The 12,246-nt window shown below is 35.2% G+C and overlaps 1 protein-coding gene across 2 annotated transcripts in view; it reads right to left on the bottom strand.

Moving 5' to 3' along the window:
* PIK3C3 (phosphatidylinositol 3-kinase catalytic subunit type 3) overlaps positions 1–12,246 on the bottom strand; it is a 142,943-nt gene that overhangs the window by 12,722 nt on the left and 117,975 nt on the right. For both annotated transcript variants that reach the window (XM_058557028.1, XM_058557029.1), the window contains exons 23-24: positions 11,085–11,175; positions 641–766 (exon numbers count right to left, since the gene is read on the bottom strand). In XM_058557028.1, coding sequence (XP_058413011.1) covers positions 641–766; positions 11,085–11,175 — 217 coding nt within the window. The remainder of the gene's footprint in view (positions 1–640; positions 767–11,084; positions 11,176–12,246) is intronic.

Raw genomic sequence — 12,246 nt, 5'->3', positions numbered from 1 at the left:
TTAATTGAATATATAAAGTCAGAAAGGAGTTCAAAAGGAGAAGTATGTGAGAGTGTGGGAGAAGAAAACAGCCTAATTTTTCTGTTTGCCAACCATTCTCATAATCATCCTCATTATGAAATTCAAAATTAAAACAGGTTTTAAATCTGAGGTTTATCATCATAGGCTAGTGTGAAAAGGTCTTCCCTCAAACATTTGTATGAAAGTTTCTGCTAACAGTAAGTCTACGGATAGACCTTTTCAGTGTGTGGTATTCACTGCTTTTCTCAGCTTCTAAACTCCTTTCCTAGCACTTCACCACTTACCAAAACCCAACAAGTGTCTAAGTCTCACTTGCTAAGGCCTCTGCTAAACCCCAGATCATTCTCAAGAAGGGTTTACAATCACCACTGACTGCAAAGGACAAACACACCTATGCTGACGCTCCAAAATTTAGTCATTACTAAGAAAATTTAAGTACGATGTTTTAGAGTAAATAATGCATTAAGCACGTTCACATCAGCTGGCTGGTGAGATGTCAAAAAGTCTTGACCAACAACCAAAAAATATGTCACTGGCAGGAGCAAAGTGTGGCTCTCCGAGGACTCTGGGGTAGAACATGGAGAAGCTGAGATAAGTGCGCTGCCCTCAGAGAACTTACCTGGGCAAATTTGTGAATCTGTTCTACCACTGCAGCAAACAGAGCGTGGACACTTTCATCAATCAGACTCTGCATGTAATGCACTGCCTCTTCATCGGACAGGTCTAGACGGAATTTATCCTGAACCTACAAGGTCATAGTCTGTTAGTCTTTTGAATGAAAAAAAAACAGATATACTTTGAAGAGACAGAATCAAATGGATATAAATATTATTACAATATATAATGAGCTATTTCTATGCCAAAGAAATGATTCATAACTTATAAGAAATTCTGAATACTGTTCTCTTGAGTGTGGAAGTTTACTGTTTTATGCTCTTTATATCACCCTATCCTTCTAAGTTGTAAATACTTTTTAAGAAAGAAAAGTTAAAGTAAATAGAAAATATGATTCTGTTAGGCCTTGCGAATTTAAAAACAGACAAAAATTGTTCTTTTAACTCAAAGGTCTGCTTTTTTTTTGTATTTCAAAGCTAGAACTACTATATAAGATTTAAATTGTGACATATTTATTAACAATCTCCTTCACTTTATCCCTGTTATTCATTATGAAATGGATGTAGCAAGGTGAGATTATATTAATATTCTCCCCCACCTTCACTGCCTACACAGTAAGAACTATGTCATTCCCTGGCAAAATAAACTAAAGTAGATCTTCTAAAATGTTTCCTTTCCTATAGGAGTTCTCTGTACTTCTACAAAGAACTATTTCAGTTGGTCTACAACTTTTAAAGACAGAGGAATTTTTTAAATTTCATATTTAAAGATACAGTTGATCCTCAATAGCAATAAGTACTAGAAAACTTAGTAGATATATATATGAGAATGGTTCCCTAAAAAATAAAAGCCAATGTTATTGAATGATTACTTTGTGCAAAACACTGTGCAAAAGCACCTTACGTGCAGTATTTCACTAGACTCTCAAACTGAAGCTATACCAGATGATCCGATAGCTCTGCAGCCTCAGGACAGGAGAAGTAAAAGAGAGCTAGATATAAAAAGTGAAGGACAATTTGGTAGAGGGAGACCTAAGGGTATATTTTCAATGAACTAACTCTTCCATTTCTGGATCCCAGTTAATGACACATGTTCCTTGAGTTTAATCCTTGAGATTCCTTGACTTCTGCTTAGATCATGTCTAACAATTTTGAAACTATTTTTTAAGGACATCAAAGAACTACAGGGCAGGAGAATCAAAACTTCAATTTATCAAAACTTGCACTTTTGTAAGTACTTGAATTACAAACAGAAGATATGTAATTGGTATATTAAAAATGTTATTTACCAAATATGAAAACCTTCTCTTTTATAACAAAGAAGGTTAACAATATAAATGGTTGGTTGGTATCATGTATACCCACTTATTTTAGGCTACTTGTTATTGTCCCCTAAATCCTTAAGGTTCTATCATTTTCTTCAAGCTACATTCTCCTGTTCTTCAGATTATACAATTTCTATTGATTTATCTTTACGTTCACTGATTCCTTCTAATGCCATAATCCAATATATTTTTAAAGCCATCCAACTAATGTTTCATTTTAGATATTATACTTTCAGTCTGGAATTTTCATTTTGTTCTTTTCCTTCCTAGTTTTCATTTCTCTGTTGAGATCCCTCTCTGTTCAGTCATTATGTATTTATTTTCCCTTAAGCCCTGAACATACTTATAACAGTTTCTTTCCAGTCCTTTAATTGTGACATCTGGGTCATCTCAGGGTGTTTCTACTGACTGCTCTTTTTCATTGACTGTGGGTCACATTTTTCTGTTTCTTCACAAATCTAGTGATTTTTTATTAGATACTAGACATTTTGAATATGTTATAGACTCTGAATTTTGTTATGTTCTTGTGAAGAATCATTCTAGCAGGAAGCCAACTGGCTGAAATCAAATCCAAAATCTGTCCTTCCTGTGATGAACAACTGTAAACTCTGCTCAGTTCTTTAAGCTTCTGGCTGCTGCTTCCCTCTCCCCTGGGATCACTGGGCCTACATATTTACATTTTCAGTCAGGATTTGGGAAAATTTTACATGCAAATTGGGGGAAGGGGACTCACTACCTCTGATTATCACCTTTCCAGAATTTCTCCCCTAACTTTGTGGCTATCCTACCAGCTCCAAACTCTGTCCTTTTACACCTCATCAGTATGGCTGCACCCAAAACAATCTGGAGAGTGCCTTTACACAAAAGGTTGCAAACTTGTAAATCTCAGCCTTTGGAGTTCATCTTTCAAAGGTAGATACCCTTTGTGTTTATGCCTGTTTTTTATTATTCCCCACTGCCTCTGAATAATATTCTTTATTTTTACCATATTTTAAAATTATCTGGATCAGTGTTCTCTGTCTTTGAAACAGGGTACTCTAATGCTTAGTACGATGGAGATATAGCAGAAGATCGAAGGAAACAACCTAATATTCAGTTTCTATTTCTTCAACTTCTAAATGAAATCACCGCCTTCAGTACTAATGATCCACTTGCAATCTTGCATCATACTGGAACCGTTTCAGCCATCAACCATTCACAGAAAACAAAATAGCTTCTCTGAAAGCTAGTCATTCAGCCACTAATAAAATTTCAGCAGTGGGCAATTAACTCATTTTGAGGAGCCCATTTTACCATTACAGCTCTGTAAATTACCTAAAAGTTCTCGTGAGCTAAAGCACGTATTCCTTCATTTTAGTTTTACTTTTCAGAGTTACTCATATAAGTTTACACCTTTTTTTGTGTTGGTCCTTCTATATCTTCTCTTTCTTTGATTAAACTTCTCTGGGGTGTTTTTTTTGTTCTCCACGTGCCATAGTTGCCAAACTTTTAAATATCCTGATAACACCTTCACTAGACACTCCTTCCATCTTTTCTTCAGCATTTACACGACCTGACTCTGGTGTGTCTGTATTCATCTGAAAGTTTAACATAGTAGTATAGAAATGGTATAGAATATGGTAGGACTAATACCTTTCTTCATTTGGATACTATATTTCAAATAGTAGATTATAAATTTTATAGGCTTTTATATCAGCCACATGACAGTTAGTTCCCATTACGCTTGAAATCAACTGGAAGCTGGGCAGCAACCAACCAAAATATCACTTGCTATATGTGTCCATGATGAAACAAGTTCTAGAATTGGTAAAAACTTTCGAAGGTGATAAATATATACCCTAGCCTTAGGCAGATGGCACTAAATGAGGGAAAATAAAATATAGTCTCAATTTTTCAGTTCCTATTTTTAAACCAATCAATCTTATTTTTAAACATAGAATGATCTCTTGGAGATCAACTTTCTTCGTTTTTGCTTTTTAATTCCCAGATGCATCAATGGTAAAAATTAGTGGTTGTTACTCTGTCCTTTTAAAACCTTCATTTAGGGGCCGGCCTGGTGGCATAGCAGTTGAGTGTACGTGCCCCGATGCAGCAGCCCGGGGTTCACAGGTTCAGATCCCGGGTGTGCACCGACGCATCGCTTGTCAAGCCATGCTGAGGTGGCGTCCCATATAAAGTAGAGGAAGATGGGCATGGATGTTAGCCCAAGGCCAATCTTCCTCACAAAAAAAAAAAATAAATAAAAATAAATAAATCAAACCGTATTTATCAACTGGAAGAAAAATTCATTTTATCCATTTTATAAAAATTTTATTGAAATTTGACTTACAAGCAAAAATGAACCCTTTTATTTATAGACTTATCTTTTTAAAGCTACCACAAACTACTGTTTGTTCTTTTATTTTAGAAATTTTTCCTTATTGCTATCCTTAACTACAGAGAAAACAATTTAGAATAAGAACTTCAAACTTAACATTATCACTTGATGCTTGGATATCTTATCTTTAAAAGCATAAAATATTGGTGACATGAAAATAAAATTTTTATGACTAAAAATGATTATACGGAGGAGTATAAGGCATTATTTCATCTTGAAAAGTTAGAATCTTCTAAAGACAGTCTCAATTAGCATCCTCTTTGCTAATAATAAAGAGGATTGATTGTACACATGTTTGCAGCATTTTGATATCGGACTATAAGACAGGTTTAATCTGGCAAAATTTGTATTGTAACTAGCCTATAAAAATTGACATCTTTATTTACTTACCAAAAAGCAGCCTAAGTTTCCTTGTCTAACATTGAAGGGCAGTGTAACCTCTCAAATTGTGCTGGGGAGGTAATTATTTATTCCCTTGGATTATCAGGTTTATTGTCCACTAAGTTATCTGCCTGCTCAATTCAGTTTTCCGTCCATAATCAAATGGTGATGTAAGAATTAATGAGATACATTAGAAGAACTTTAAGGAAAAAAGTGGATAAATATTTCTCACAAGAAGATGTAATAGGCAAAATCTGTACATTCTGCAGACTCTATCATTCGTTGATTTTAGAAATGATTCTAGAGAGGTTGTAATTAATGATAAACATACTTGCTACTCAATTAGACCATATTAGCAAGTACAGTCATGTGTCGCTTAACGATGAGGATATGTTCTGAGAAATGTATCCTCAGGCAATTTTATCATTGTGCAAAACATCATAGAGTGTACTTACACAAACCTAGATGGTATAGCCTACCACACACTTAAGCTATATGGTACTAAATTATGGGACTGCTGTTGTACATGTGGTCCGTCGTTGACTGAAACATCGTTATGCAGCGCATAACTGTAGCGGAAAATCTCTGAGTTATCCAAATCCCTTTTTCAGATACCCTTTTCACACTTGGTATCTTTTTCTTTTTCTTTTTTTTTTCTTTTTTTGGTAAGGAAGATTGGCCCTGAGCTAACATCTGTTGCCAATCTTCCTCTTTTTGCTTGAGGAAGATTGTCCCTGAGCTAACATCTGTGCCAATCTTCCCCTATTTTTTGTATTTGGGATGCTGCCACAGCATGGCTGATGAGCGGTGCATAGGTCTGCGCCCAGGATCCGAACCCGTGAACGCTGGGCTGCCAAAGCAGAGTGCGCAAACTTAACCACTACACCACCAGGCCAGCCCATACACTTGGTATCTTTCAACTAGAGACAACATTTCCATTGTAGCCTGACACTTCATGTCTAAAAGAAGATTGACTAAAAACATGTCCCTGACAGCACAGCTTTTAAAGAAAACCATGGGCATTTCACACCAGAGGCATCCACTGTGATCAACGGGCAGTTGTGATGCCTACCTTAGGCAATTAGAGCAGTGTTCTAAAGGTTATTGAGTTCTTGGTATGTCAATGAATTACCACTGCTGATATCCAATTGAAAGGTCATATCTTCTACCAAGGACAGAATCAAATCATCTGACTTCCCTGCTTTCAAAATGGAGATCTGTCATATCAATTTTTTTCTGCCCACTAACTTCACAAATCTCATTTTGGATACATTAAAAAACTGGAAACTCAATATCTTATTTTTCTATTTAAATTTTAGCACATTTCCAGTCACAAATTTAATGTGAACATTTAATGATAATCTCATAGAAATAACAAGTGAGCAATATGTTTTCTTATATTTGAAGACTAATTTAAAAACTTATTCTTCTAATCTGTCCCTGAGGATTTAACATGGTGATCTGAAAGACAACTATCCTTAAGACACAAGAGCCCTGGCTATTACAGATCTGCTCTTCTGATAAATCTTGGATGACTGATACTTTTCTTTTTAGATTTCACACTTCTGGCAATGACAGATAATTCCACATGTCAGATGGCTCTTTTGGGAGCCATAATTAGGAATTATCTAAATATGTAAAAGGATAAGAAACCTCATTCCTCCTGTGATCTGTTACTCTACTCCGAGGTCAGACCAAACTCTGGGAAAGGTTAGGGGAGCTAATAAAAATACAACCATTACAAGACAAATTTAACATAGAAAGAAGGCTTTTGCTTAACATAATTTAGTGTTTAGCATCTCTGAAATAATAGTAACTTTTATTAAAATAATAAAAGCAGACATCCTCTATTAAATTCTTCTTCCTCAAAGCATTAGAATCATAAAAAAAATGTTTTTCCTTGTACTCTTGTATTAATAATTTAAGCACAAAAGTAATTATAACAAAGGAATAATTTTCATTCATCAGGGTGCAAGGAAGAGTTTTAATCTATAAATATTATTTTCTTGCTGAGTTAATTTGATTACTTGAGTTGCAACAGAATTAAAAATCTCTTATTTGAATAAAAACCAGAATTTAAAATAAAGAGTAATTAAAAAGAAAAATGATGAAAACTGAACTCCCAGCCAACTACTGATAAAAGAGAATCAATGTTGTAAATAATTGTTTGTAATAAGACTCATGAATACTATTTAAGAAAAAAAATCTACATGGTCAAATTTCCATGATAGTAGATATTACAGCTTGTATCTTTATTAATCTTATAGGCACAAAAGGCAATTTAATTTTAAAAGTCATTTGAAATAGATCTTCAGATAATTTGTAGCTGCTTGTACTATACATAATTTCCTTGTTTTGAAGTTTAGTAAAAAATCATTTTAGAGGAGGAATACATCCGTCTTCAACACAAAACAGTATTATCTCATTAAATTACTTTGAACAAACTTGTTACCATGGTTTAAAAGGTTTCTTTTTTATTACACTGATTTAAAGGAAAACACAAATGAAAAAGCACTGAGTGTCAAGTGGACAAGTTTATCCATTACTAGTTCTACCTTCTCTTTACTTATTTTCTGAATAGAGATTCGCGGTGTTTCCAAAGGCTACGAAGATTTAAAACTCCTTGAAGTTAGACAATTGTTTTCTTCCAACACGCTCTCCCTAGTAGCAAAGTTAATGATTTCCTGGAGAATGCATATACTTTTTATCTCAAATATTTTACCTTTCGTTCATTCACTAGTGCATTCTACAGAAGCTGAGTAAGAAGTCTTATTTCTATACCGCAGGTTTATAAAATATCTTTTTAATTTATTCAACAACAGCTCACACACACCTCGGTGAGGCCTTTCCTGGTCACCAAATCCAAAATTGCCAACACCACTATCAACCCAACATTTCATTTCCCTCTTACTTTTTTTTTTTTTTCTGTATCATACTGATCACTATTAATATGCTATATATTTTACACTACTTACTTTATCTTAAAGCTCCACGAGTGCAGGAAATTTTGTATTGTTTATCACTACAACTCAAACAATGAGATAGTGATTGAGACACAGTAAATAGCTCAATGAATATTGAGTGAATGAATGAAGTATAAAAAATATTCATGGGAAGGATATACTCAAACTGCAGGAGAAGATTACCCTTAGAACAGAGGAATGCAGATGAGTGCAATTCAACACTAACTGTAGTATTTTGATTCATTAATAAAAGAGGACTTAAAGCAAATAGGGCAAAATGTTAACATTTATTAAATACAAGTGGTGGTTAATGGGTGTTTGTTACATAAGCATCCATATTTTTTATGATTTAAATATTTCATATAAAAATTTATTAAGAAAAAAACTAATACGATCTGTTTGCACATTGTTAGAAATTAGTCTTTTCGCTATGCTTTAATTATATTAGCACCATAACACTTTGCTTTTATCAACATGTACTATTTTCATTAGGCTGCTTGGATAGTCTTGCTCTAAATTACCAAAGAATTAAAACAGTTTGATCAAGCTTCTTATAGCACCAAGCAACAAGTACCACAGTAACCTACTAATACCAGGTATTCAACTGATGTTTGTGATTAATGATTATATGTTTTAAATTGTGACCCCATCTCACATTTTTGGGCAACTGTGTTTTCTAAGAATTAATCAAATCTGATTAACAAAAATGTCATGTATTTCATATATAAGTAATCAGTTTCAAAAAAATTAAAATGAAATTGACATATACTAAAATAAGTTATAGAGACAGGAAAATATTGCTGCACTTTGGATAATCTGTACTTCTGTGAAGACTTCAGCCTCAAATGTTCTACTCGGTTTCTCTAGCTGGCTTCCATTCATAAGGCTGATAAAAAAATTTTTCAAGTAGTAAGACTTTGAAGTAATGCCAGCAATCATTATTTCGTCTGAGTATAAAAACCTATTTCTACTTCTTAAAAAAGCCAAGCAATGTGAAACACAAATTTTAGCCTATTCCAGCATAACTTTCCAATATTATTATGATTTTAATGTCAAGTTTATGTTGCAATTGGCTACTTCCCATTCTTGATAAAACAGCAGAAAGCAAAGAAACCTTTTATGAAATACCCTTTTGGGCAAAAACATGGTAAAATTCCTTTTTTTCAAAGTTCACTTAATTGAAACTAGAATAAACAGCTAGGGAGTACTAGTCTAAAGAAAAATGACTAATGTACATGCTTTTTTTTCCTTCATAAATGAATTGCTTTGTATTTTAAAAGACAGTGCCATAAAGATAGATGGTAACAAAAGGACATTCTTAAACAATAAAATCATGATTTTCTAAAGGAGAAACAGAGTTGGAACAAAAGATCTAATAAGAACAAGAGCAACATAATTTAATTGGCAGAAGACATTGGGAGACTCCATTTGACAAATGCTGTTAGAACTTTCATAAATGACTTCTGAGCACAAGTGAAGTTAGGGAAGAGTGAACAGAGGACAGAGATAAATGGGTGTAAAATAAACAGCAAAACAGACCCTGAATACAGCAATGCGAAGAAAAAAAAAAAAAAAGGCAATAACATTTGAAATCTGGTGCAGCCATCAATTACAGCTAAAGAAATTTTCATCAACCAATTATATTTCTTGATGGATGAGCTTTAGTCAATAAAATAAATAAATAAAATGACAAAAAATAAGCCATGCCAAAAACTAGTGTGATAAGTAGTCTATTTCCTATGGGTGGTGGGGGAAGATTTTTGTTGAAACAGTGCTTGTGGATAAAATAATAAGTGAAATCCTAAGAGCCTAATTTTCTTAAATGGTTAGACAATAAAATATTTACATTAACTCCCTCTCACTGCTTGTCAAAGACTTATAAATTTAGGTAAAAGAGATTAGCCTCATTCATGTTTGCAGTGGTCTGAATATTTGTGTCCTCCCAAAATCCATGTTGAAATACTAATGCCCAATGTGATGGTATTAGGAAGTGGAGCCCTTGGGAGGTGCTTAGGTCATGAGGGTGGAGCCCTCATGACTGGGATTAGTGCTGTTATAAAAGTGACCCCAAACAGCTCTCTAGCCCCTTCCACCATATGAAGATATAACAAGAAGTGTTTGACCTGAAGAGTGCTCTCACCTATCATGCTGGCACCCCAGTCTTGGACTTCCAGCCTCCAGAACCATGAGAAATAAATTTCTGTTGTTTGTAAGCAACCTAGTCTCTGGTATGTTGTTATAGCAGGCCAAATGGAGCAGGACAATGTTCAATCAACAGAGAGATCTTCTAATAATGTTCAGAGTCAGTTACATCAGAACTTAGGGCTTTTGGTGTCAATTATTTTCAACCACCCAGAGCGATCTTATCTCTGAGACTGCTACTGCCTTTCAGTAATTTTATACTTCTACAAGTTAAAAAGCTATATTATCTTTCTTTCAAGTTGAATATTGACAATCACATTGATATTTAAGATCATCTTATGTTATCTTTGGGGGAATAAAGTGCTTTACATACACTCCCCTCCCCCTCAATGAATCAGAGAGTCAAATTAATTTGGACAAAAATCTTCAAATCTGTTACCCTTTCTCTCATCTCTTGCTGCAACTCAAGGTAAGATAGTTCTGAATCACTGTTCGCCCACATGACGACTGTCCCTTGTTCTTGTCTTTGCAGACTGAGTTTAAAAAGCAGGTCTCTACTTTCCCGACACAGAAAGAAACCCCTGTAAGAAGGGTGTGGACAGGAAGGATACAGAATGCCTGTTTTCTTCTATATGCTACCACGATATTTTGTTTTTGATCCTTAGCATACTTACCCTGGGAGTGCCAGGAATCACATATTCTTTTAGGAATATTAGAGAAGAGCTAAACTTTTCAGGACAAAGAGCGAGGGCTGTGGTAGTAAGCTTTCTCTCTAAATAAAGCGAATTCATGTGAATGCAGGTATGAACAGGAAAGGGGAGCGAACTGGCTGCAGAGGACTTGAGAGGCTGTTGTATTCTGGAATGTGAAAAAAATGACATACAAGATCTCTCTTTTTTTTTCTTTGTGAGGAAGATCAGCCCTGAGCTAACATCCATGCCAATCCACCTCTTTTTGCTGAGGAAGGTTGGCCCTGAGCTAACATCCGTGCCAGTCTTCCTCCACTTTATGTGGGACGCCTCCACAGCATGGCCTGACAAGCGGTGCATCGGTGCGCACCTGGGATCTGAACCCAGGCCGCCAGCAGCGGAGTGCGCGCACTTAATCACTGTGCCACGGTGCCAGCCCAAGATCTCTTTCTTAATTTACGTTACTTAAGAGTCTTGGGGCCGGGATGACAAGGGGAAATGGGTTGTTAAAACTCTAACGTCTTTTATATATGCAAAGTAGACTGTGGTATCTAAGGATGTATAAAAATTACCTTTTTCACAGTTTTATCTGGTTCAAGAGCAATATCTGGAATGTTGGCATCTACCATCAAGGAAAACAAGTTCAAAATCAGATTAGAATACCTAAAGGAGAGTGGGAAAGAAAAAAAAATAGCAATGTGTTAGAATTTTGTAGCTCTTTCTCATGGCAAGAACACTCCTAGAAGTAGCGGTACTCGGATCTTTATAATGATTACTATTACTCCTATGAAAAACAGAATGTGCAACTATTCATCACTGTCTCACTGTCTCAGTGAAAAGCAAGGCTTGAAAATATCTTATTCTGGGGTGTTGATATAATGCCATTTTTAGGTCCCACACTATGGAACAAATTTTTGGAGTAACGATCTAATAATGATATTCTTTTCATTCTTTAGTACGAATATTCTTTTTAGAAGAGGTCTAAGGAGAATCCACTTTATATCTAATTAGCATTTTACTAAGTGATGAAGATCTACCTTTGCTAAATGATGACAAGATCTGCTATTTTAAGACTACCTCAGTACGTGATGGCTAAATGAATGAAAGGGAAATACTATCATCCCACTAGTCATTCATGAGTATCCTCCCGGGATACTAATCACCATTTCAGGAACTACAGTGACTGGTCTGGATATAAGTAATCCTAAATGAAGGAAAAAACAGCTAGTACTCTACTGCATTAAAAACAGGCAAGATATCTACATAATATTAACTTTGGAGTAAGCTGGCCCCTATAGAAACTGAAGGTTCATCCTCACCAATCCTCAAACTCTCCCTATTCTTCCAAACAAGGAGAATGTTCCTATTCCAGATGCTCATTTCCAGAGATGGAGGCTTATGGGGAAAGGTGTAAATAAGTGTATACTGGGCAAAACCACCTCCTGCTCCAGAACACTCTCCCCTTGGAAGTTATGCTCTGGGGGCCCCTTAGCACTGTAGTGATAAAAGGAGATTCAGGTTTGACTTTGAGGATGGATGTGAGTAAAGGAAACTTTGGTTTTAGGCAAGGAAGGTTTTTAGCTGCTCTCAGTAAAAGTGTCAACACAAGGGCCTTGCATTTTCTTCTCGGGGAGTAGAGGTCAGGGTTTAGGTGGTGCAGAATCTTTATTCCAGCCATCTACCCTTCCAAATATAAAAAGGCACAACATGTTACATAAAAACTATTTCATGCTT

The sequence above is a fragment of the Diceros bicornis genome, chromosome 16, assembly GCF_020826845.1.
Source record: "Diceros bicornis minor isolate mBicDic1 chromosome 16, mDicBic1.mat.cur, whole genome shotgun sequence".
NCBI classification, from domain to species: domain Eukaryota; kingdom Metazoa; phylum Chordata; class Mammalia; order Perissodactyla; family Rhinocerotidae; genus Diceros; species Diceros bicornis.
The sequence above is the reverse complement of the archived record's forward strand: the minus strand, read 5'-3'. Positions and strand labels throughout refer to the sequence as shown.